We start from the raw sequence: 27,408 nt of genomic DNA, 5'->3' as shown, positions 1-27,408 counted from the left end.
CTACCTAACACATAGAAATACCACAGTTTGTTTATCTGTTCATACATTGGTAAACATTTCTGCTGTTTCTACCTTTGGCTATTGTAAATAATGTTGCTATGAATATTTGTGCACAGGTATTTTTTTTTGAGCCCCTGGTTTTCTTTTGGCTATATACCTAGGAGTGGAATTGCTGAGTCACATGGTATACACATTGACTTATGTTCAACTTTCTGAGGAACCATGAAGCTGTATTTTTAATAGCCATGCTACTGGACATGACATGGTGTCTCATTATGGATTTGAATTGCATTAATCTAATGATTAATGATGTTGAGAATTAAGTCCCTTGCCCGTTTTTAAGTTGGATTGTTTAATCCTTTTGTTGTTGATTTATAAGAGTTCTTTATATATTCTGGAAACTAGGCCTATATCAGATAAATGATTTGCCAGTATTTTCTCCTATAGGTTGTCTTTTCATGTCCTTGATAATATCCTGTGATATTTTCAACCTGTATTCTCCGAAATGCTTGGGACCAGAAATGTTTTGGACAAATATTTTTGGATTTTGGAATATTTGTACTTTGCTCACCAATTGAGCATCCTAAATCCGAAAATCCAAAATATTCAAATGAGCATTTTCCTTCAATGTCAGGTCAGAGCTCAAAAAGTTTGAGATTTTGAATCATATCAAATCTCAGATTTGGGATGCTCAACCTGTGCCAAGCTTTTAATTTTGATAAAATCCAAATGATCTGTTTTGTCTTTTGCTCATGCTTTTGCTGTCATATCTAAGACTCCATTGCTAAAACCAAGGTCATGCAGATTTACTTATAAGTTTTCTTATAAGAGCTTTATTGGTTTAACTCTTCTGTTTTGGTTGTCGTTGCATTTTTTGGTTAACTTTTATATATGCTGTGAAGTAGAGTCTGATTTCATTCTTTTGCATGCTGATGTCCACTTGTCCCAACACTATTTGTTAAAGAGACTATTCTCCCTTGGCAACCTTGTCAAAAATCATTTAACCATAGGTAGAGGGTTTATTTCTGGACTCAAAATTCTATTTCCTTGGTATACATATCTATATATTATTAAGTCTTCCAATTCGTGAACAGAGTGTATCTCTTTCCATTTATGTCTTCTTTAATTTCTTTTGGCGGTGTTTTGTACTGTTTAGTGTGCAAGTCTTTTACATCCTTGTTAAATTTACTCCTATATACTTTATTCTTTTGGGTGCTATAGCAGATGGAATTGTTTTCTTAATTTCCTTTTCAGGTTGTTAATTGCTGGTTTATATAAATACAACTGATTTTTGCATGTTAATCTTGTACTTTTGTAACTGTTTGATTATTTTATTAGCTTGTGTGTGTGTGTTTTCTTTGGTGTTTTAATATATAGCATCATGTCATCTGCAAATAGAGATAGTTGTACTTCAGCCTTTCAATTTGGATAACTTTACTTCTTTTTCTAGTCTAATTGTTCTGGCTAGAACTTCCAGTACAGTGTTTAATAGCAATGGTTATCCTTATCTTATTTCTGACCTTAAGGGGAAACCAGTGGTCTTTGACCATTGAGTATGATGTTAGCTGTGGGTTTTTCATAAATGGTCTTTATCATGTTGAGGAAGTTCTATTCCTAGTCTGGTGAGTATTTTTATTATGAAAGAGTATTTTGTTAAATGCTTTTATGTATCAAGTGAAATAATTATGTGGTTTCCTCCCTGTATTGTGTTATGCAGATTGATTTTCTTATGTTTTTAAATGCCCTTTCATTTCATGAGTAAATCCCATTTGGTCATGGTGTGTACTCCTTTTACTATGCAGTTGGGTTCAGTTGCTAATATTTTGTTTGAAGATTTTTGCATCCTTTATAAGGGATATTGGTCTGTAGTTTTCTTTTGGTATCTTTAGTATCAGGGTGATACTGGTCTCTTAGAATGATTTGGGAAATGCTTTTTCGTCTTGTACTTTTGGAAGAGTTTGAGAAGTATTTGTGTTAATTTTTCTTTAAATGTTTGGCAGAACTCACCAGTGAAGCCATCTGGTCCTAGACTTTTCTTTGTTGAGAGATTTCTTGAAGGAATGTTCCATGTGTCCTTAGAAGAATGTATATGCAGCTGTCTTGGGTAGTGTATTCTAGGCAATTTTTCTGCCTTTTTCTTCTTTGTGCTCAAATGTCTGTTACCTTTAGGTGGTTTATAGTGTTGTTCAAGTCCTCTATTTCCTTACTGATCTTTCTAGATGTTCTATCCATTAGTGAAAGTGAGGTATTGAAGTCTCCAACTATTACTGTAGAACTAATTCCTCTCTTCAGTTGTCAGTGTTTGTTTTATGTGTCTGGGGTCTCTATTGTTTGATGTGAATATGTTTATAATTGTTAAATTTTTTTGGTGGATTGGCTCTTTTATCAATATATGATGCTCTTCTTTATCTCTTGTGTCAATTTTTTATTTAGTCTATTTTCTGGTATTCAGCCACCTCACCCTCCTTTGGTTACTATTTGCATGGAATATCTTTTTCACCCTTTCATTTTCAAACTATTTATGTCTTTGGATTTAAAATGAGTCTCTTATAGACATCATAGTTGTTCTGTTTTTTTAATCCATTCTGCCTATCTCTGTCTTGACAGAGTTTAATCTATTCACATTTAAAGTAATTAATGATAATGGATGACTTCTGCCATTTTCCTATTTGTGTTCTGTATGTTTTGTACCTTTGTTTTTTATCTCCTCCATTACTGCTTTTTTACATTTAGTTGATCTTTTTGTACCAATTGATTCCCTTTTCATTTCCTTTTTTTTTTGTATATATTTTTTAGATATTTTCTCAGTGATTACCTTAAGGATCACAATTAACATCATAAATTTCTAACAATCTAGTCTGAATTGATAACCAAACTATCTTTAATAGCATATAAAATCTCTGCTCCTGAACACCTTCACCCTCTTCCCATTTTATGTTTTGGTTGTCTCATATTTTGTCTTTATACATTGTGTTCCCATTACTATAGATTTATCACTGTTGTTTTATGCATTTGTCTTTTAAATCATGTAGGAAATAAAAGGAGTTTTAAACCCAAAAAATACATTAATATTGGTTTGAATGTTTAAGTATGTTGTGACCTTTGCCAGAGATTTTATTTATTCTTTTGGGTTCAAGTTACTATCTAGTGTCCTTTCATTTCAGTCTAAGGACTCTCTTTAGCATTTCTTGTAGTGCAGGTGTACTACTAGCAAACTCCCCCAGCTTTTGTTTATCTGGGAATGTCTTAATTCTCCTTCATTTCTGCAGTATAATTTTGTTGATGTCGAATTCTTGGTTGGCAGTTTGGGGGGGAGAGTTGTTTGTTTGTTTGTTTTTCTTTCAGCACTTTAAATATGTTAATCCCACTGCTTTCTAGCCCCTTCATGGTTTTTGCTGAGAAATTGGCTCATAATCTTACTGATCCCTTGGTTATGATGAGTTTTTTCTTGCTACTTCCAAGATTCTCTCTTTGTCTTTGTCTTTCAACAGTTTGAATATAATATGTCTCATTGTAGATCTATTTGCATTTGTCCTTTTTGGAGTTTGGTGAGCTTTTTGGATGTATAGATTCATGTCTTTTATCAAATTTGGGAAAGTTGTGATCATTACTTTCTCAAATATCCTTTCTGCTCTTAAACTCTTCTTCTGGGACTCCCATTATACATATATTGGTAATCTTGATGCTGTCCCACAGGTCTCTTTAGCTCTGTTATATTTTTCTTCATTCTTTTTTCTTTCTCCTCAGGCTGAAGAATTTCAGTTGACCTTTCATCAAGTTTTCTGCTTTTTTTCTTCTTTGTGCTCAAATATGCTGTTGAAACCCCCTAGAGGCTTTAGTTATTGTGTTTTCAGCTCCTGAATTTCTGTTGGTTCCTTTTAATAACTTTTACCTCCTTATTGATAATTCTGTATTTGAATTGAATGTCCTCTATACTCTAATATTTGGTAGCCATTGTTCTCAGCATTTAGTCTTCCAGTTTTGTAGAATAGGTACTATAATTACTCTCATTTAACCATGAGTTGATTGCCAGTTTATAAGTAAATTTCAGTACTGAGGAAGCTGATTAGGAGCTCTGTTTATGAGGGTGGGACTTTTCAACTACTAGGCTTTTTCAGTGTGATTGCACAGGGATCAGTCATAATGAAGGACTACAATAAGGTGCTTGCTATATTAGAGAGAGCTTTTTTTATGGCCTGTTCTGCACCGATGGTACCTGGTTGTCATATTTCTTTCTCAAGGTGTTCAATCAGCTTACGGGATCTCATTATGTTGCCCCAGATAGATTTAAACATCTGGACTCAAATGATCCTCCCACCTCTGCCTCCTAAGTAGCTGGGACTACAGGCACATACCCCCATGCCCAGGTGGCATTTTTTTTAAGTGCTTGCTCTAGAGATTGCGTTTATATCCTTAACTTTGCACAATTTATTTAGGATTAGTACTGTACAATTTCACGTAAGATACAGGATTAATACTATGCAATTTCATGTAAAATATAAGACCCTTGCACAAATAGGTTTGTTTATCCCCTCTAACACTTGTTCTTTATGGTATAATTTTCATATATGATACAGTTACATAAAAAATCATAGCAATTCATAGTTAAATGGAAGTAAGTATCTGTTTCACGAAATTGGAAGACTAAATACTGAGAACAATGGTGGACAAATGTTAGAGTAAAGGAAAGTAAAGCTTCACAAATAGAAAATATCAATAAAGAGAAGTTACAAAAAAGGAACCAAACAAATTCAGGAGTTGAAAAACATACTAACTATGTGATAGAATATGTAAGTGAGTGAGTCATATATATCACAGTGTTACAGAGCTCCCTTTAAACTAGTCATTTGTATTTTGAAGAGACTAGGAGAAGAATGTAATGTTTTATCGTTAAAATTTTTTAGTGCTTTTCATTTTTTTCCTGAACATTTCCAGGTAACAAATATATTGCAACTCAATCCCAAAATATCTTCCCTGCAGTGAGTACCATCAGAAATCTCTGGTCAGTTCATTTAGCGTTAGTTGAGCTAATTGGGATCTGTTCCACGTAATACATACTTCAGAGGTCATCTAGAGATTTGGTCAGAGTAAATATGCAGAAGTTAAGGCTCTCCTTCTGTGCCTCCTTTCTGAGATTTCCCCTTTCCGTTCTCGATCTCCACTGTTCAATAGAACCGAAATGTTCTATAATGTGCACTGTCCAAATCCACAGCCATTTGCCACACATACACATATGGCTGTTGAGCACTTGAAATGTGGCTAGGGCAACTGAAAAGAGGAAATTCTTTTTATTTTAATTAATCTACATTTATATATACGTGGTCATATTTAGCTAGTGGTTACTTTAGTGGACGTACCATCATTGTAGAAAGTTCTGTTGGACAGCACTGTTTTGGATGCTGTGGTCATCACAGACTCTGTCCTCATTTCCGTCTGGGGTTAGCAGACCCTTCTTAGGTGAAAAGATATAGAAAGAAGGAAGCTCAAGCAGTGCTTTCCCTTCATCCCATCCGATTTATGACTGATTTTGACTGCTCTCGAGAGCCTTCAGATAGTTTTGTATGTTGGCTGAGTTTGTAAATACATCTGTATCTGATAAGAGCTACTCTACCCATTTACCAGAAACAGAACTCTGCTTCATAATCATGTTAACAGTGAACTCATTTTAAGGAATTCATTTTTGTGCTTTGTTGTCAGAATTCTCTTACCAGTCACAAATTAAATATTTAAATATTTTTGGCTCTGAAATATTTAGGTACTGCTAATGCCGATACTGCCAACTGGTATCCCATTCCCTTTAAGAAAAAAAGTAGTTACCTAATACTGTAATTGTTCAGATGAAAAAGTATTTGGAGGACTTATTTTTCTGTGTCCTATAATAGAGTTTTCATTTTAAACTATCCTAGCTCCTTTAACCTTACTAAAAAGTGTCACTAACCTTTAAAGTTACTGAATCTTAATATTCTAAATTTGATATTCCTATTTTGGGTATGTTAGAATTTAATGGAATTCTTCAAAGCAACAAACTCATATCATCGATAACTTGTTTGGTGTACCTTGCCTTTTCCAGGTACCTGAAAAGGTTTAAAGTAATGAAGATCAAAGTTCTAAGAAGCTGGTGCCGTCAGATCCTTAAGGGACTTCAGTTTCTTCATACTCGAACTCCACCTATTATTCACCGGGATCTTAAATGTGACAACATCTTTATCACTGGCCCTACAGGCTCAGTCAAGATTGGAGATCTTGGTCTGGCAACCCTGAAGCGGGCTTCTTTTGCCAAGAGCGTGATAGGTATGTTTCAAGTGTACCTTAGAATACTTGGCCTTCTGGCATTCCTTTTATTTAGAAACCTGGCCCTCTCAGAGCTTTTAGTAAGCGAAATAAACTTTAAAAATTCATAGCTTAAACCTAAGAGGTGATCAGTTTTACTTATGAGATGTAGAGTTCTCTATATTTATTCTTCTAGAATCATCTTAAAGACTATTGGTGTTTTACAAAATTACATTGAGAGAAATAAGGTGAACTTTGTTGCCGAAACCCCATGTAACAGTATTCTTGAATCATACTGTTGATACTATTTATTATTATGTACTATATATATATATTATATACTACTTATATAATAGATACAGCATGTCACTTCATAAAGAAATAGAATTTATATGTAGTTTAGTTTCTAAAATGTTCATTGAGACCCGGTATGGTGACTCATGTCTGTAATCCCTGCACTTTGGGAGGCTGAGGTGGGAGGATCACTTGAGCCCAGGAGTTCAAGACCAGTCTGGGCAATATAGCGAGATCCCATCTCTACACAAAATAGAAAAAATTAGCTGGGTATGGTGGTGCACGCTTATAGTCCTAGCAACACAGGAGGCTGAGACAAGAGGGTTGCTTGAGCCCAGGAGTTTGAGGTTGCTATGAGCTATGGTCAATGCTACTGCATCCAGCCTAGGCCATAGAGCAAGACCTAGTCTCTAAAATAAAATGTTTATTGAGAGAGAGAGAGAGAAATATTATATATTTACCTGCCTGTTAAAACTTTATTTTAAAATGTGAAAATAAATATGACAGTTCATTCTTACTTAGAAATTGGTTTTATCAACTTATTCCCACTCTTCAGAAGTTGTGAACTATCTAGAACAGGGTTTCTCAACCTTAGTACCACTTAGATTTTAGGCTGGACAAGTCTTTGTTGCATTGTAAGATTCTTTAGCAGGACCTCTAGTCTCTACCCACTAGATGCCAGTAATGCACCATCTGTCTACTTGCCCCTAGTTGTTAAAACCAAAAATACCTCCAGACATTACTATATATGTCCCTTGGAGGACAAAATTGCACCCTGTTGAGAATCACTGATAGAAAGGACAAGGCTGTCCCTTTCAGATTTTTAACTATATATAGTTGTAGCTGGAAAAATAATTTAATGCCTATTTTAATAAGCTTTCATTCTCTGCAGAGGGTATCACAATTTAAAAACTTAATCTTCACAAACATTCTACTCCACTCCCCCCAAAAGGTGACAACAACAAAAGAAACTCATTAATTTTTACGTGGACTAGACTCAAGTATTAATAGGAAAAGCATAGAATACCAGTTATTTGTACATCATTTACAGTATTCTCTGTCGAATATTATGTACCTAGGATTTGGAATGCTGTTTTTATATTTCCATATAATACATTAACAAGAAGAGTGAGAAAAGAATTATTTAAAACTGAATTTCTTTTTTGGCTTCCTCACAGGAAGCATTTCTTTGTCTTTGGCATCTTAAAGTCTCTGTTCAAGAGAGTTTTTATTCTTTGTTTGTTTATTAACCGATAGTGTACAATACAAGCCTGTTCTTGGACATGCCCTATAATTTGAGTTAATACAGATCTAATTTTTTGGAAGCGTTGGAAAACCTAATCTTGTGGGATCTGTGCTCATAAAACCGTCTTTGAGTTCTGTTTTGGTGTGTGTATGTATTTGGGTTTTGCCTGAGGTTTTTCCCTCACTTTATTTCTTGTATCTGCAGTAGGGTTATTTGTATAACTGCAGGTGGGATAGTAAGTATGTGAAGAAAAGGGCTTTGGTGAGTGGCCTTTGTAGACAATTATATTTTATTATTTAAAAAAAACTTACTATCAGGTTTTTGACTGCAAGGCCTCCTTAGAAAGTGAAACTAATTGGATGGAGTGTTAATGGCAAGAGACTAACTGTAAATGTTAACTTTAAAGCTACCATACAGTAGGGGGCAGACAAGTATTAATATTTTGATCTTTTTAGATCTATCATATTATCTTACATGTAGCTGTCATTATGTCTTTGTTTCTTGCTAGTCTCTTACCTTTTCTAGTTACATTTATCTCTTAGCCAAGCCTCTATTTTGACATGCCATATAACAGGAATTCAGATTAAACAGTAAATAGATAGACACTTGACCCTATTCCAGTGTCTTATGAAGGCCTTGCAGTGGAAGATCTTTTATAAATATTTGATGGAGCAGACTGAGAAGATTTCCTTCCTTTTTTTCCCCCGTTTGTTTTCTCTCCTCGCCTTCCCATTCCAATTTCTTCTCTCTCAACAGATCAACTCCTCTGCTTCTTGCTCTGGTGAGTAACGTCTAAAGCTTCTGCTCACAATGAGTCTGAATCATTCTTTCAATTTAAGGTACCCCAGAGTTCATGGCCCCTGAGATGTATGAGGAGAAATATGATGAATCCGTTGACGTTTATGCTTTTGGGATGTGCATGCTTGAGATGGCTACATCTGAATATCCGTACTCGGAGTGCCAGAATGCTGCGCAGATCTACCGTCGAGTGACCAGTGTAAGTGTTCCCCTAACTGGTTGGTGAGCTTGGGTCACACCTAACAACCAATCTCAAGATGGATAACATGAAACCATGCAAAAGGGAATAAGAGTAAAAACCATGCTGAGTGAAGTATTGGGGTGGAAGAGGTTTGAGGTATCTGCAGTGCTATTGCTCAATAGTAAGAGACGAGATCAAGATCGAAGAACCACTGTTTATCTCAGACCCTCTTTGTATTCATTTACATCTTTATTATGAGATACATTATGTTTAAAAACATACTCTCATCACCTACTTTTCAACCCCCCATTAATTCATTTAAGCTCTCATTCTTTCCCACCACATTAGCTGAGTTTCCAAGTTAAAAGTAATTCTTTTAACTCTAGATGCTTTGTCAAATTAAATTATTCAGAGTTTTCTCTGAATGGCTTGTGTTGATTTATTAATTTATTAAGTCATACATATGAGTACCCATAATATTTAAGACATAAATTAATATCTTACTATAGTTTAAATTACCCATGGTAGTTCATGTCTACTAACAGAGATATTGTTGGCAGCTTTCCAATGGAAACCTGAAAGCTAGTTGTTATGATTCATTATTTCATTTTACTGCTATATACTTCATAGATCTTATTTAACCATATTATACCTGATGAAATTAATAGTAATTTCTGGATCATCTGATACCCCGTACCTATTCAGATCTTCCTCCATTGTTTCAAAGATGTTCATTGACAGTCAGTGTTCAAAGTAGGTCCCATCAGGGTCCACAGAAGATATTTTGTTGTTGGTGCTCTTAATCTAGAACTGTTGCTTCTACTCTTTTTCTGCATGCCATAGATTTATTGAAGAAATTACATTAATTATTTTGAGGAATGTTCCACATTCTTTAATTTACCTATTTGCCTCCTTGTAGTGTCATTTAATTTGTTATTCTTCCATAGTTTTGTAAAGGGAAGTTTACCTTAAAGTAAGTTGGGGTATGTCAACAGTATAAAAATAATTTTGTCTTTTTTACTCACATTCACCTAAGAGTATGTAATGTAGTTTTCCAGAGGCTATGTGATGTATGAACTGCATGTTGCAGCAAAGTGAATGCAGAAGCAGATATAAGAATCCATTCATCTTCTATTAAATGTAAAATCATACTAGTCTCTTCACTGAGTTTTTCTTGTTTTGGAAAATACTGAATTTGTTTAAAATGTTATATATATATCATTAACATAATGGATTTATTATATATATATATATATATTTTTTTTTTTCTTTTCTTTTTTTTTTTTGGAGACAGTCTCACTTTGTTGCCCGGGCTAGAGTGAGTGCCGTGGCGTCAGCCTAGCTCACAGCAACCTCAGGCTCCTGGGCTTAAGCGATCCTACTGCCTCAGCCTCCCGAGTAGCTGGGACTACAGGCATGTGCCACCATGCCCGGCTAATTTTTTTTTTTTATATATATATTTTTAGTTGTCCAGATACTTTATTTCTATTTTTAGTAGAGACAGGGTCTCACTCAGGCTAGTCTCGAACTCCTGACCTCGGGCGATCCACCCGCCTCGGCCTCCCAGAGGGCTAGGATTACAAGCATGAGCCACCGCGCCCGGCCTGGAAATAAACACTGATAGGAAACATTTTGCTTCAACTAGACCGAATTAGTTTTACATCTTCACAGAGGCTTGGAAGAAATCTTTGTAGTCAAGGATTAATTGTAATCATTGATTATAATTACTATGAGTATTCCTTTAATGTCTTTTTTATACATTTGTATGTGATTCTGTTGTGTGACGAGCATAGAGCTACTTTGGACAGTTAATTTATTTAATTCAACATGAATGGTAAGAACCTATAGGATCATCATACCCAATAAAAATAATAACTATGTTCACATAAAAGGCAGCATTACTCTCAAGTTACTCCTGGCTTTGTAATTGGTTGGTATTTTATCTCTTATTGTTACTGTGTGTATGTCTCCACAAGCCTCTGTCCTGAGGCCTTACTGTTACATTTATCAACATTTTTTCGATACCTACCCATCCCATCTCACCCCAGTTTCTAATACATTATAGGATTCTAATCCATGAAGCACTGGTTCTCAATTTGGGCTGAATGAGAACAGGAGAAGTGTAGTTTCTTATGTCTCCAATAATTCTAATAAGTACCCTAATCATTATTCTATCTATAGTAGTTTACATTATGAATTTGTTTTTTCATTTCACTGAAACTGGTTGAAATTTCTTGGTATCTCTTCCTGGTATAAGGAACTTACGTGATACTAGTTTGCTTATATCAAAGCAAGTACAAATTCTTAATATTTTATTATATTTTGCTATTGTTCTTCATCCAAACACTTTATTCTTTCTTTTATTCCTACACATTTGTACATGCTGTATACTGTACCCTCTCTATAAGATCATAATTTGAATTAATTTAGAAAGCACTTGCTTTTTATTCTTATTGCTTTAAATTCTTTACTTCTTTAAAATATATTAATCTTATCTCTATGAAGTGTTTCTAGATAACTTCACCTTTATCTGTGTTACTGTTCCAAGTAAAAAATGTCTCAATGCTAATAAATGTGATATATTCTAAATCCCTGCTATGTACCATGCCCAGAGCTTTACACTAGGTAAAAGTGAATGACATATATTCCCTGTCTTCAGAAAACTAGCTCTGATATAGAAGATAAATGTGTAAGCAAACAATTGTAATTATAACATGGTGAATATTTTAATGAAGACAAGCACTAGGAACAGTGGAGGAACAGTAGTTAACTCTACTGTGGATTAGGGAAGGTTTCACAAAAAGTATGAACTGTCAAAAAAGGAAGAAGGCAATAAGAGTATGAGCCCATTCTAAAAAGTGAGAATAAGATGTACATAAATGCTAAAGTGCCAAACACCATAGTACAATTGAAGAAAGTGAATTTGTTGTCTTGTGTTTGGAACGGAGGGACAAATCAATCACTCCAAATCCTGTCTCTCATTACAGGGCGAAGATTTGATTAGGTTTTTTGCTGCTGTTATATTAATATGTTTTCTTTTAAAGGTGAAAGGGAATTTTTTTGTTTATAGGCTTTTGGAAAGAGTAAGAGGAAGAGAGTTAGGTTGAAATTATAGGGATAGGGGAAGGTGGGCGGTGGGCAGGTGGATAATGGATAGAGTAGTATCCAGAATTCAGTGGAATCACGAATATGGTATAATGAATGGTAAGCCTTAATAGGGAAGGCTTTTTCCTGAGATGAGGTAAGCAGGAGTCCCTGACCTTTTTCGTACCAGGGGCTGCTCACTTCTTACTGTGCAACCCAGTTCTTAAGTTTCATGGAAGACAATTTTTCCCGGGATGGCAGTGTAGCTGGGGGGAGGCGGAGCTCAGGTGGTGATGCACAGCCCGGTGCATAACAGGCCACGGACTCAGGGGTTAGGGACCACAGAGGGAGATTATTATGATGGGTTTTGGAGGCAAAGTCTTGGGTTCACATCCCTGCTCTGCTTATTGTTATATCATCTTGAGCAAGTCACTTAATTTCTTTGTGCTTTGTTTATGTAAAAGAGATACCCTTACCCCTTACAGATTGTTTGGCTCAATGCCTGGAACTGGTGCTGGTAGTAGACCCTGATTATTTTCTGTGAAATATGAGTTAAGTCATCTTCTCAAGGGTGTAGAATGAAAGGTGACCTTTAAGGGTGATAAAGGCTTGAAGTAACATCTATGGAATTTTGAACTGATTAGAAAATAATACTAATTGTAACGTAGCACCAAGCCTCCAGAATTTCTTTTTAGCATTGATAAACACAGTTATGTAAACAATACATCCATTGTTTGTGCTTGAGTCTGTGTGTCTGTAAGTAGAAAAGAGCACATTTTTCTCTGACTTTATTTCTTGTGACAAACTATAATAGCTCAGGTTGCTTTATTCTCAATTGTCTGTATTCCATATTCTGTGTACCAGGGTTTGAAGAATCAAGTATGGTAAGTTATTGAGGTAGGCTTCATAGGAGAAACATTAATTTTATTTAGTATCCTTTCCACTTGACAAGTTTGATCTATTTATTCATGAATATTTACTAATTATAAACTGTGACCAAGCACTATACTATATACTGAGGACATACCAAGGCTAATGTTGTGCCTCACATGGAACTTAACATTCACTTGTTTGAGAAAAGTTGCTAACTCTATAAGAATGATAACAAAGTTCATGTCTAGAATAAATGGGAGGTAAAAGTAGAAAATGAACTGGGTTTATTGCTATGACGCAGTGAATTCAATCATTCATTTGGGTTTTTTTTTTTTTGTTTTTTTTTTTTGAGACAGAGTCTCGCTTTGTTGCCCAGGATAGAGTGCCGTGGCGTCGGCCTAGCTCACAGCAACCTCAAACTCCTGGGCTCGAGCAATCCTCCTGCCTCAGCCTCCCGAGTAGCTGGGACTACAGGCATGTGCCACCACGCCCGGCTAATTCTTTTTATGTATATATTTTTTAGTTGGCCAGATAATTTCTTTCTATTTTTAGTAGAGACAGAGTCTCACTCTTGCTCAGGCTGGTCTCGAACTCCTGACCTCAAGTGATCCTCCTGCCTTGGCCTCCCAGAGTGCTAGGATTACAGGCGTGAGTCACCGTGCCTGGCCTCATTCATTCTTTTTGCCTGAAATGTGTGACTAGATACCAATGCAATCTGATTTTTTAAATTAAAATGAGTAACTAAGTAACGAGGGAGGAAATATAAGCTAATAGATTCAAAAATTAGGAAAAATGAACAGAAGTTGCTATGGATCAAAGTAGATTTAGAGATTGACATACTATATGATGTATTTATCTAGGTAATCTCTGAAATGTCTTCTATCTTAGCAGATTCCTGATGTTTCAGAATGGTTTGACTTAAGGGTTTTTGCCACAAGATTGGGAGGATAATATCAATAACTAGCTTTTTTAAATTTAATTAAGCCCAAATACATCGTTTGAACATAAATTCCAAAATCTGTTATTGGGATATATGTGAAGAATTTACCTTTTTTTTTTAATTCTCACAGCTTTTCAGTAAAATAGTAAATAAATACATGACAAATTATTCTGTATACAGATGACTATCTTGATATTGAAACTTATAATTATGAATCTGATTACATAATCAACTAATAGGCTTTCAGTTGTCCTTAAAGTCTGTAGTGAATTTCATTTTATAAGTTTGTTAATCTAATATTTTATATTTGTTTGCTTTAATAAATATTCAGGACCTTTGGGGATTTGACTGATTGTTTCTCTGTATGGCATAATGTGCCAGATCAGAGTATTGATTAGGAATAATTTTCTTTTTTACTGTATGTGCATATTAAAAATATATATTTAGGGCTTTTTAAACAGTTCTATTGAGATATTTTATATACCATATAATTCACCCATTTAAAATGTATAATTCATTGGTTTTAGTATCTTCACAGTTATATACAACCACCACCACAGTCAACTTTAAAATAATTTTTTCTACCTGAGAAAGAAATCCTGTACCCATTAACAATCACTCCTCTATACCTACATTCCCCCCAGCCCTAAGCAACTACTAATCTGTTTCTATCTCTGTAGACTTCCCTATGCTGGACATCTCATATAAATGGAATCATGTAATATGTGGCCTTTTATGACTATAGTATATTATTTTCAAGATTCATCCAGGTTGTAGCCAGTATTTGTGCTTCATTCCTTTTAAGGCAGAGTAGTAATATTGCGTTGTTTGTACACACCACAATTTGTTTAGCCATTTATTTGTTGGTGAACATTTGGACTGTTTCTACCTTTTGGCTGTTGCGATTAGAGCTGCAATAAATATTCACGTACAGGTTTTTGTTTTCACTTCTTTCAGATGTATACCTGGGAGTAGAATTGCTGAGTTTATATGCTAACTCTCTGTTTAACCATTTGAGGAACTGCCACCCTGTATTCCAAGTGCCTGCACCATTTTACATTCCCACCATCAGTGTGAGAGAGTTCTAATCTCTCCAGATTTTCTTGTTTTCTCCCCTCTCCTGCTCTCCTCTCCCTTCTCCTCCCCCTCCCCTCCCCTCCCCTCTTCTGCTCTCCCCTCCCCTCCCCTCCCCTTCCCCCTCCTCTCCCTTCCCCTCCGCCTCCCCTCTTCTTCCCTTCCCTTCCCTCCCCTCACCTTCCCTTCCCTCCCCTCTCCTCCCCTTTTGTTTTCATTTTTGTTTTTGTTATGGCTCTGTTGCCCAGGCTGAATGTCAGTGGCATAATAATAGCTCTTTGCAGCCTCAAGCTCTTGGGTTCAAGAAATCCTCCCACCTCAGCCTCCCAGTTAGCTGGGACTACAGGTACATGCCACCACACCCAGCTAATTTTTAATTTTTTAATTAAGAAAATAGTGGTGGAAGTCTCACTCTGTTACCCAGGCTGCCCTCAAACCTCCTACCTCAGCCTCCCAAGTAGCTTGGGACAGTAGACACACGCTACCATGCCTGGCTAATTTTTCTTATTTTTTGTAAAGATAGGGTCTCATTTTGTTGTCCAGGCTGGTCTTGAACTCTGAGCCTCAAGTGATCCTCTCACCTTTGCCTCCCAAGGTGCTAGGATTACAGGTGTGAGCCACCACTCCTGGCCACAAAAGTTTTTAATTTATTTCAATCATGTTTTAGTTTTGAAAGTGTAAATTTTTGTACTTCTTTTGTTAAATTTATTTCTAAGTAATGTATTTTCGTGTGTGTATTGTAAATGGAATTGTTTTCTTAATTTCAATTTTTGATTGATCATTAAAAAATATTAAGTTATTAAGTATGAAATGTGTGATTTCCATAAGTACTAAGTTTGACAGTTGATATCTCTGACATTTCACTTTGACACTTCTTGTTTTAGTTTTATTGTGAAGGTGCATCCTCAGTCTTTCAAATGCACGTTTTGGGTTTGTGATTATCTTTCAAATTTTCTTTAGAGCAATTTTTTTGTGAAACCATAGATAAGTAAAAAATTTGTGTTATTTTCAAATATGAATTCTGTCATGGAACCAGTGTAGCACAGGCGGCTAAAATATCAGCGAAGTGTTTGGGAAGGGTGTGGCTAATGAATACACAGTATTTCCATGGTTTGAGAAATTCCATTCTGTTGATTTAGTCTTGAAAGTGAGCCATGTGGGTGACCTGAGACCACGGTGGATAATGATGACCTGAGAGCTGTAGTGGAAGCAAATCCATGTCAACCTATGTGTGAATTAGCAGCAAAGTTTGTTATTATTCCAACATTATTGAACAATTTGAAACAAATTGGCAAGGTAAAGAAGCTGGATAAATGGGTTCCATGTGAATTAAATGAGCATCAGAAGAGAAATCGTCTCAAAGCTTGCCTTTCTTTGCTGTCACAACATAAAGACAAACCATTTCTAAACCGCATTGTTACATGTGATGAAAAGTGGATTTTTCCTGACAATCGCAAGTATTCAGCACAATGGTTGGATAAAGATGAAGTGCTGAAACACAGTCCAAAACCAAATATTCATCAAAAAAAGCTAATGGTGTCTGTTTGGTGGTCCAGCACTGGTATTATCCACTACAGCTTCATGAAACCTGGTCAGTCGATTACAACAGATGTCTACTGCAACCAGTTGGACAAAATGATGAGGATGCTTGTGATTAATCAGCTGAGATTGGTCGGTAGAGACGGGCCAATCCTCTTGCAAGACAATGCTCGACCACATGTCGCACAAACACTGCTGCTCAAACTACAGGGGCTGGACTTGGAAACTCTCTGCAATCCGCTATATTCACCAGACCTTGCATCAGCTGACTACCACTTTTTCCAGCCTTTGAGCCACTTCTTGCAAGGAAAAATATTCAGTTCCCAATAACCTATGGAAAACAGCCTTTCTTGATTTCCTCACGACTTGCTCTCTAGGCTTCTTTGCTGGTGGCATAAAAAAGCTACCATTAAGAAGGCAAAACTGTGTCGATAGTTTAGGTGCATACTTTGATTAATTGTAACAAATCAATTAATTTAATGACCTAATATTATTGATTTTTGTGTACTCATCTTGAATTCTACAACCTTGCTGAGCTAACTTATTCTAGTAGTTTGGTAGTCGATTCTTTAGGACTCTTTTCTATGTACAAGATATCATCTGTCAATAGAGTTAGTTTTTTTCCCCATTTCCAGTCTGGATGCCTTTTACTTTTTTTTTTTGCACCTTATTGCCTTGGCTAGAATTTCCAGTACAATATTAGATAGACATGGTGAAAGGAGACATCTTTATCTTGTTCTTGATCTCAGGGGGAAGGCATCCAGTCTTTGGGGGATGTTTTATAGATGACTTTTGTCATGTTGAGGAAAATCCCTTCTGTTCTTAGCTTGTTGAGAGTTTTAAGTACTTTATATGTAATTCCTACTGAATTTTGAAATCTTAAAAAAATAAGGTTTGGCAAGGTCTGATGAGAAGATAATTGAGAAAAATGGCTGACTCTTAGCTCCGTCGGCAGAGGTTTGGGGATAACGTTGAAGAAACAAAACTGAGACTAAAGAGGCTGGCTTCTGGAAGAATTTTCTAATGAGAAGAAAGAAACCATCAGATTCTACTCCCATTGTAATTAAACAGTGTATGCGAGAGAAAATGAATACACAGTTCTCACCTGATTCAGTAAAATAACCAATAAAAGTTTTCTTGTTTTTAGAAATTAATTATAGGAATAATAGATAAAATTTCATAAGTAAATTACTTTTGTGTAATTACTTTTGCTAGAGTGATTTACCTTTTTTCATTAGCTGGTTGGGATTTTATTTCCTTTTATTAGCTATTCTGATTTTGCTAGAAATGACCAAATGGTTCAGAATTAAAACATTGAATTGAAAAAGTCTGAACCATCCAATTGTTTTTAATAGAGCTTGTACAAATCCTTGTTTGAGACCAAATATGTGAATTTAATCCTTTATCACATATTGTGATACACCAAGCTTACCTTACCAATTTCACACACATTGGTTGATTTTTTTTTACCTAACTTTCAGGGAAGGGTTGGGAGTGGGTGGTGTGGAGGGACACAGGCAAATATATACTCTTAGAATTTAAATTGCTTCACCCAGTATGTATAGCTATTGTATTTGTTTCCTAGGGCTAGTACCATGAAGTGCCACAAATTGGGTGGCTTAAAATAACAAATTTATTATCTTACGGTTCTGGAGGCCAGAAGTCCAAAATCAAGGTTTCAGCAAGATCATGTTCCCTCCAAAACGTGTAGGGGAGAATCCTTCCTTTCTTCTTCCTAGCTTCTGGTGGTTTGCCAGTCATCCTTGCCTTGCAGCTGTAGCAGTCCAATCTCTGTCTCTGTCATCACATGGACTTTCCCCCTCATGTGTCTGTGTCTGTTGTCTTCTATTCTTACAGGAGCACCAGTCACTGGATTAAGGGCCCACCCTACTCTGCATGCCATTATTTTATCTGATTACTTCTACAGTGATTCTGTTTCCAAATAAGGTCACACAGTGTAAGATACTATGGGTTAGAATCACAACATATCTTTTTGGGGGACATAATTCAACCCTGTAACAATTTATTGGTTCATCAAAAAAATACTCAAGTCTCTTCCTTGTTCCAGACTTTTTTCTAGATCCTTGGTATTAAATGTCATTGTTAAGTTAAACACTGTCACTAAAGAGCTTACTAGGGGAAGAGCAACAGACAAAGCAGACAATTACCATACAGTATAAAAACAATTATTCTAGGGATAGGTACCTAACAGAAGCACATAGGAATGGAGACTGATAAAGTTTGGATAGGTTAGGTCAGGAAAATGGTGTTAAAGAAGTAGGGAAGGAGTCAGTGTTGTATGGGAAATCTCTAAGTTTGTATGTCTGCTGAGTTTGAAAGTAGGAAAAGGAAGAGCCAAGGGACAAGGGAGGAAAGGAAAACTTAGACTTACTACTAGAGCCTTGTGGGAAACATTGCAGCACTTTCAAGGTGAGTAGATGGTGATGTGTGCCAGCAGTTACAGACTTAAACTTTAGAAAGATGATTGTGGCTGTAGAGTGGAGAATGGATTGATAAGGAAAGTCTAAAAGCTGCAAATGCAGTTAAAAGACAATAAAAGCAAACTGGGGGAATAACTGATGGTCTGAGGAGTTATAGGAAAGAAGACCAAAGTGGATGGATTAGAGAGTTTTATTTTCTCTGGAATTAGAATTGAGTTAAGCTAAGTTGTTTTTTTTTCCACTTAAGATTTATGAAAAATGTCTATTGAAAATACATATATTTGGTAAGATCAGACAGAACTCAAACCTAATTATGAGGTTAAGTACACAACTTTATATTTGAGGACTATAAAATTTACTATTTATATATGGAATGGTTTGTGTATTTTATTTACTAAATTGACAACTATTGCTTTTCTTTGCTTTGTCATGCTCTAAACAGAGTAGCAAACCATAGCAAATACAGCCAGGTGCCCATTTTTGTATAGCCCATGATGTAAGAATGGCTTTTATGTTTTTAAATGTTTGGGGAAAAAAAGGAGGAGAATATTTTATGACATGAAAATTTTATGAAATTCAAAATTTGTTGTCTATAAATAAAATTTTATTGGCACACAACCACACTAATTTGTTTTCATATTACTTATGGCTGTTTTCACACTGTAATGGCAGAAGTGAGTAATGGCAACAAACTATGATCCACAAGGCCTAAAATATTTGCTATCAGACTTTTTTTTTTTTTCCTTGACACAGAGTCTCAGTCTTTTTCCTGGGCTAGAGTGCCGTGGCGTCAGCCTAGCTCACAGCAACCTCAAACTCCTGGGCTTAAGCAATCCTACTGCCTCAGCCTCCTGGGTAGCTGGGACTACAGACACGCTCCACCATGCTCAGCTAATTTTTCCTATTTTTTAGCTAATTTTTCCTATTTTTTAGTTGTTTGGCTAATTTTTTTCTCTTTTTACTAGAAATGGGGTCCTGCTCTTGCTCAGGCTGGTCTCGAACTCCTGAGCTGAAGCAATCCTCCCGCCTTGGCCTCCTGGAGTGCTAGGATTATAGGTGTGAGCCACCATGCCCCGTCTACTATCAGACTTTTAACAGAAAAAGTTACTGACTCCTGCTCTCACTACATGTCACCAGAACTTCGTTAAAAAAAAAAAAAGTTCCCCTAAAGACTTCTGTAAGTCATTACTAAGCTACAGAAGTGATGGTGATATTCTTCTATAAGAATGCGTTAGCCTCTGTGCTTAAAGTAGATGTGAGAATTTTGTTGCAAGCAAGTAGCTACTTACTAAACTTTTGTACCCCCACAATATGCTGAAATAAGAATTTTTTAAAAAGTAGCTACTTAAATTACTAGCTCTGAAAATTTGTAGATCATCTGTTCTCTATTAAGAGGAGATCTATAATGTCTGTTTTTCAAATGTAAACCCAGATCCCCTTCTTTAATGAAAGAAGTCTTTGGTATTAAGTTTCCTAGAACCTAGAAAGACTAGTAGCACTATTTTCATATTTTTTCATATTCAAAATATTAACTGTTTTTTTTTAACCTGTTTTCAGTTGGTCAGTAGTTTTTTAATTAAATTGAGATAAAATTCATGTTATAAAATTAACCATTTTAAAGTATACAGTTCACTGGTTTTTAGTATATTCACATTTGTATGCAACTATCACCATTAATTCCAGAACTTTTCCATCATCCCAAAAAGGAAACTCCATACCCATTAGCAGTCATTCCCCATCTCCTCCCCCCGCCCAGCCCAGTCTCTGGCAACCACTAATCTACTTTCTGTCTCCATGGATTTGGTTTGCCTATTCTGAGTATTTCACATAAACAGAATTATACAATATGTGGCCTTTTGTGTCTGGCTCCCTTCACTTAGTGTAATGTTTTCAAGGTTCATCCATGTTTTAGCATGTATCAGTACTTCATTCTTATGATTGAATAATATTCCGTTGTATGGATGTGCCACATTTTGTTGTATTCAACAGGTTTATTTCCCTTTAGTTCTGTAGTTGCTTCCTCCTTTTCTCATTGTTAAACTGTTTGAATCTATAGCTACCTCTTAATCTGGAGAGATATTGGGAACAATGTCTGTTCATTTGGGCTACTATAACAAAAATAGCAGAAGAGTTCAACAAGCTCCCTACGGCAGTAATGACCTCCTGGCCTAATCGCCTATCCAAAAGCCCACCTCTTAATACCATCTCATAGGACTTTAGGTTTCAACATAATAATTTTAGGGGGACACAAACATTCAGACCTTAGTAAACATGAAGGAAGAAATACATAGTGTCTTAAAAGGTATTGTCCCAGAGCTTGTTAAATCTTTGAAGAGGCTGGGAGTCGTGGCTCAAGCCAGTAATCCTAGCACTCTGGGAGGGAGGCTGAGGCAGGAGGATCACTTGAAGTCAGGAATTCAAGACCAGCCTCAGCAAGAGAGAAGACCCGTCTCTACTAAAAATAGAAAGAAATTATCTGGACAACTAAAAATAGAAAAAATTAGCTGGTGTGGTGGTGCATGCCTGTAGTCCTAGCTACTGGGGAGGCTGAGGCAGGAGGATCACTTGATCCCAGGAGTTCGAGGTTGTTGTGAGCTAGGCTGATGCCATAGCACTCTAGCCCAGGCGACAGAGCAAGATTCTGTCTCAAAAATAATAATAATAATAATTTAAAGAATAAATGATTCAATTAGAGGAATCTCAAATATTGTCAAAATTAGACACTATGTAAATTTAGGAGAGTTGTATTTACTCTGTGAAAGAGAAATGAAATTTAAGGTGACCTTCAAAATACTAACAAAATTACCGTACTGAGAAGAATTTGAATAGTGGCAAGTGGAAACTGATGTACATATAAAAGCAATACATTAGATAGCAAAGGAGAAACTGGTACAAATAAACAGAAAACAATAACTTTAAAAGGTAGAAAGAGTCATCATCCCAGGACTAGAAAGGCATTTGAAGAAGTCATTTATTCACATGCTCTTATATAGAAATTTCTTAAATCTCATAGTTGTAATCTCTGGATAAATAGTTTAAATAACTCTTTTCTATTATGGGGCTATGTCTGTGTTTTATTTTGTTGAAATATTTCCCGTATTTTTTACCCTGTAATTACTCTCACTTTGTCCTTTGTTCTCTGAGATTTTATAGGGCAAACCAAATCATAATTTCACTTGATAGTTCCTCAAATATTTCAAGACTGTTTTTCTAATGTCATGAGTCCTTTTTTGTCAAGATGCGTCATTCTCAATTTTTCAAACTATTCCTTTAATTTCTTGAGGCAAGGGGTTTATATGCATTATTGGAAGAGAGAGATGCTCAGCAATTTTTGTTTGTTTGTTTGTTTGTTTGTGGAGGGGGCAATGGGGACAGAGTCTTGCTCTGTCGCCCTGGGTAGTGTGCGGTGGCATCATCATATCTCACGGCAACCTCGAACTCCTGGGCTCAAGTGATCCTCCTGCCTCAGCCTCCCAAGTAGCTGGGACTACAGGCACATGCCACTGTGCCCAGCTATTTTTTTTTCTATTTTTGGTAGTGACAAGGTCTTGCTCTTCCTCAGGCTGGTCTTGAACTCCTGAGCTCAAGTGATCCTCCTGTCTTAGCCTCCCAAAGTACTAGAATTACAGGTGTGAGTGACTGCACTTAGCCCAGCAAATTGCTTTCTTGCCCTTGAGGAAATGAAATTAAGGAGAAAGAAAAATTATGATTGAACATAATCTGGTAAGATTATAAAACATTGCAAAGGCCTATTGGTAAATGTTTGAGATTTTTGTCTACTGAGATTTTTGGAGAAGGGATCAAGACAGCTGCCAGACTTTAATAATACAGGAAATGAATGAAAAATTCCCTAAAGAAATTGAAATACTATGGAAAAACCAAACAGAAATCTTGGAAATGAAGGAGGCTTTCAAGGAACTTCAAAAACACAGTGGAAAGCCTCAAGAAAATGAATCATGCAGAGGAAAGAATCTCAGAGCTTGAAGATAATGCCTATGTGCTAAACAGATCAGATGAAGAAAAAGAACACAGAAATAAGAGACAAGACCAAAACATACAAGAAATGTGGGATTATGTAAAGAAGCCAAATATAAGAATCATTGGCATCCCAGAGAGAAAGAAGAAGAAAATACACAAGGGCTGAGAAACTTATTTCATGGAATACCAGAGGAAAATATGCCTGGCCTGGCCAGAAGTCTAGATAGCCAGATACATGAAGCACACAGAACTCCTGGGAGACTCAATGTGAAAAGGCAGTCACCACACCATGTAATTATTAGGCTAACCAAAGTAAACACGAAAGAAGCAATCCTTTCAGCAGCAAGGCAAAAACAGCAGATAACCTACAAAGAAAAACCTATGAGACTAACTGCAGACTTCTCAACTAAAACTTTACAGGCCAGAATGGATTGGGTGCCTATTCTTAATCTTCTAAAACAGAATAATGGCCAACCTAGAATTCTCTACCCGGCAAAATTAAGCTTCATGTATGAGGGAGAAATAAAGACCTTCCCAGACAAGCAATCACTGATGGAATTTGCAAAGAACAGACCAGACCAGCCCTATAGGAAGTACTCAGACCTGCATTACACACTGAACAATGCATTAGACATTCTCTAAAGTAGAGTCACTCAAGAGTTAAAGTCTAGAAACTGGTCTCCATGAAGGCTCAAGGAGTAAAACAAAATGGGAATTCACCCGACAATGTGAACGGAAATCTACCTCAAATATCAATCCTCTCAATAAATGTGAATGGCTTAAGTTGTCATCTGAAGAGACATAGACTAGCAGGGTGGATAAAAATCCATAAGCCTAGTATCTGCTGTCTACAGGAAACGCATCTAACCCACAAAGATGCTTTCATGCTCAAGGTCAAGGGATGGAAAGCAATCCTCCAGGCAAACGAAAGTCAAAAGAAAGCAGGGGTAGCTATACTTATTTCAGATAAGATAAGCTTTAAAATGGCAAAAGTAAGAAAGCACAAAGATGGCCACTATATAATGATGGAAGGGAAGATCCAACAAGAATTTATAATTCTTAATATTTATGCACCCAACCCAGGAGCACCCAGATACATAAAGCAAACCCTGTCTGATCTAATAGCATGATAAACAACAACGCCATAGTAGCCAGGGACTTCACCCCACTGAATGAACTGGACAAATCTTCCAAACAGAAAATAAGCAAAGAAATAATGGACTTAAACAGAGTTCTAGAACAAAAGGATCTGACAGACCTCTACAGAGCATTCCACCCAAATAAAGCTGAATATACATTCTTCTCATCAGCTCATGGAACTTTTTCCAAAATTGATCACATACTAGGCCACAAATCAGACCTCAACAAATTTAAAAAAATAGAAATTATACCATGTATCTTCTCAGATCATAGCGGTATAAAATTAGAGTTCAATTCCAACAGAAATACTTAACCACTTCACAAAGTCATTGTTGAATGACTATTGGATCAAGGAGGAAAAACAGAGAGAAATCAAAAGATTCTTCGAACTAAATGGTACCAGGGACACAAGTTATCAAAAATCTGTGGGATACAGCAAAAGCATTCCTGAGAGGAAAACTAATAGCATTAAATGCTCACATCCAAAAGACAAACAGCTCAAAAATCAACAATCTAATAAGCAGTCTCAAGGAATTGGAAAAGGAAGAGCAAATCAAATCCAAACCTAGCAGAAGAAAGGAAATAAGTAAGGTCAAAGCAGAACTAAATGAAATTGAGAATAAAAGAACTATACAGAAGATCAACAGACTTGAGTGATTTAGCTTAGTAGCTCCCAGATTCTTTGATATCATGAATCCTTCAGACTCTTAAAAATTATTGAGGACCCCAAAGAACTTTTTTTTTTACTTCTGTTATATCTACTTACCACATTAGAATTTTAAAATGTTTACTGATTGAAAAATAACAGAAGCCAAATATATGTTGACATCAATAACATTTTTATGAAAAAAATACTTTCCAAAACTAATTTCAAAAATTTATTGAGAAGAGCAGCATTTTTGCATTTTCACAAATCTCTTTAATATCTAAATAACCAGATTCTTATATCTGCTTCTGCAGATAGTCTTATAATGTGCTGTTTGGATTGAAGTATATGAAGAAAATCTGGCGTTATACAAATAGGTAGTACAAAAGAAAGTAGCTTGCAGTCCACTAGAAAGGATCTTGAGGACTCTCAAGGGTTTTCATATCATGCTTTCGAAAACCATCATTTTAGGTCTTTTATGTAAAGTACAGTCCCCAGAGCTGCAGAATGAGAATCTTAGAGCACTTTTATTTAATGTAAAATTTGACCCCATCCCAGACCAATGCTTAAGTCACAATCTGCATTTTACAGAGCCCAAGAGTGATTTATATGTACATTGAAGTTTGAGAAGTATGAGCTAGGTCAGTGATTCTATAAGGTCCCTTCCAGTTCTGTGTACCTTATTTTTGGTTAATTATATAAAAAGTAGGCTATGTAATGTAATACCAAAATGTTACTTGAATAAATTATTATTCAGCCAAGGGACCTTTTAACTGGCATTATAAATTAGCAAATTGACTTAAAAATGTATTATAATAGCATTTATGTATAATTGCCCTTTTTTTTCTGCCTTTTTGCTTATTGCTTTTTAGAAAAGCAAAATAGTAAGTCAACCTGTAGGAAAGGTAGAATAAAAAGCTTAAAGAGAATGTCAGTTGGAACTGTGTTAGAATCCATAGTATCTATGGCTACTGTAGGTAGCATTCACTTGTGCTTTATTTTCCCTCTAAGCTATGAAAATTTAGTTCTGCATGCTCTATAGTCCTTTATTCTGTACCATCATTTACTATACGGCTTGTCTATGAAATACTATCTTGATTTTTACCAACTTCAATTTCCATCTTTTGGTTTCTAGTAAAGAATAAAAAGGGCTGTCTTCTTTGTTATTTTCGTAAAGATTTTCTCATGTTTTGGGTACTGAGGTAAATGTGGGGGTTTTCAATAAGTGCCTAGACAATACAATGACTTATATAATTATATAAGCAGTAATGATGACTTTGTTGAAATAAGTCTTGATGTATATACTTTCTTTTAAGTGTACTTTGGATATAAATTTAACTAATTTTTTAAAGTATATTAATGTCAGTGTACTTAACGGTTGCATGTTTATTAAGAAAGCATGCTTGGTCCACTGGAAGAGATCCTAGGGCTCCTTAATACAAACACACACCTACACACATATCCCAGCCTCTCTAGATTTCTGGTTTTCATCCCAGGTCTACTATGTATACGCTGGCTATTAGTAACCAGTAGACCACCACCCTTGACCCCCACACACAAAGGACCTTCTATAGGTTTGGCACTAACTTAGAAAAAGGACACAAAGAAATGTCTGTATTTAACAGCTGAGGATTATCTTTTTAGGTCTAAAGATCAGAGAATGCTAGGCACTTGAACCACAAGCCCTAGTTCTCAGTTTCTTTTGTTTTAACAATTATTATCTTATTTAACAGCTACTACGTAACTGCTCTGTGCATCAGGTTAAGGATATAGCAGTGAACAAGATATAAACTTCAGTACTCTCCTAAAGCTTTTACAGCTAATAGGGAAGTTAGGCATATTGCAGTAGTAATTACATTAAACCAAAGGAATACTGTAGACATAATGAAGTAGGGAGTTTTAATCTACGTGAGATTCTCAGTATCCCTGAGAAAGAAAGTATGTATAAGCTGAGGGCTTTGTTGGCTTACCAATAAAGTCCTCAGGGATGCTCAAAAGAAAATCTTTATGAAGGAATGAACCAATAACCTCAGTCCTGCATTCTTCACCAGAAATATCCCTAGGATTCATGGGAGAAAGTCATGCCATTATCACTCCCTCTTCAATATTTCCATCATATTCTACCTCTATTTTAATAATTAGTATATTGATATTAACTATTTTCCCCCACTAAAACTGAGCCTCTCAAGTTGGTTTTTTTTTTCCCTCTGCAGATCAATTCACTACCACATATTTGACCCTGCAGTGGTACACTGTCATGCAAATAGTGGATGATATCAACATAAATATGAATAAATATGCATACTATGTGTCAGATATTGCATAAAACACTCTCCGTGTATTGTGTAGTTTAATTCTTCCAACAGCCTTAGGGGAAGTGTAAATACTGTTATCTACACTTTATAAACAAATAGTCTGAAACCCAGGAAGGCTAGCACAAAATTACCATCCAGAAAATAATAGAGTTCTAATCCCAGATCCTTTGCTCATATCAAAATGATATACTGAATCCATAAATGTGTAGTGCATTGTCAATCTGTGAGCTTAGAGCATTTTCACCTGTGTAAGTGCCAGTGTGAAGACAGTAAATGTAGACTATAGTTGAACAGTTGTATTCTATAGTGCACTGACGATAAATTGTTGTATGCCATTGTTCTGTACATTCATTTTAGGTCTCTGCTTTAAGTGTTTCGGCTCAGAGAGGCCTTTGCTGCGCACTGTACCTAAAACAATGTTTTTAAGTGTGCACATACTTCTGTCACGTTATCACAAACTACATATTATCTAATGCCCCATGAGAATACAAATTCTGTGGGTTGGGGGTTGTTAATTTTTGTTCTTTGCTGAATTCCCAGTGCTGAAGGACTGGCAAGTTATAAGTGCTCAGCCAGTATTTGTGAAGTG

The 27,408-nt window shown here is 35.9% G+C and overlaps 1 protein-coding gene across 8 annotated transcripts in view; it reads left to right on the top strand.

Moving 5' to 3' along the window:
• Nucleotides 1–27,408, top strand: part of WNK1 (WNK lysine deficient protein kinase 1) — a 159,050-nt gene that overhangs the window by 69,058 nt on the left and 62,584 nt on the right. For all 8 annotated transcript variants that reach the window (XM_045554672.1, XM_045554670.1, XM_045554667.1 and 5 more), the window contains exons 3-4: nucleotides 6,071–6,291; nucleotides 8,650–8,807. In XM_045554672.1, the coding sequence (XP_045410628.1) occupies nucleotides 6,071–6,291; nucleotides 8,650–8,807 (379 nt within the window). The remainder of the gene's footprint in view (nucleotides 1–6,070; nucleotides 6,292–8,649; nucleotides 8,808–27,408) is intronic.

The sequence above is a fragment of the Lemur catta genome, chromosome 6 (assembly GCF_020740605.2).
Source record: "Lemur catta isolate mLemCat1 chromosome 6, mLemCat1.pri, whole genome shotgun sequence".
In the NCBI taxonomy this organism is placed as follows: domain Eukaryota; kingdom Metazoa; phylum Chordata; class Mammalia; order Primates; family Lemuridae; genus Lemur; species Lemur catta.
Note: the sequence above shows the minus strand (reverse complement) of the source record. Positions and strands in the feature narration are given on the sequence as shown.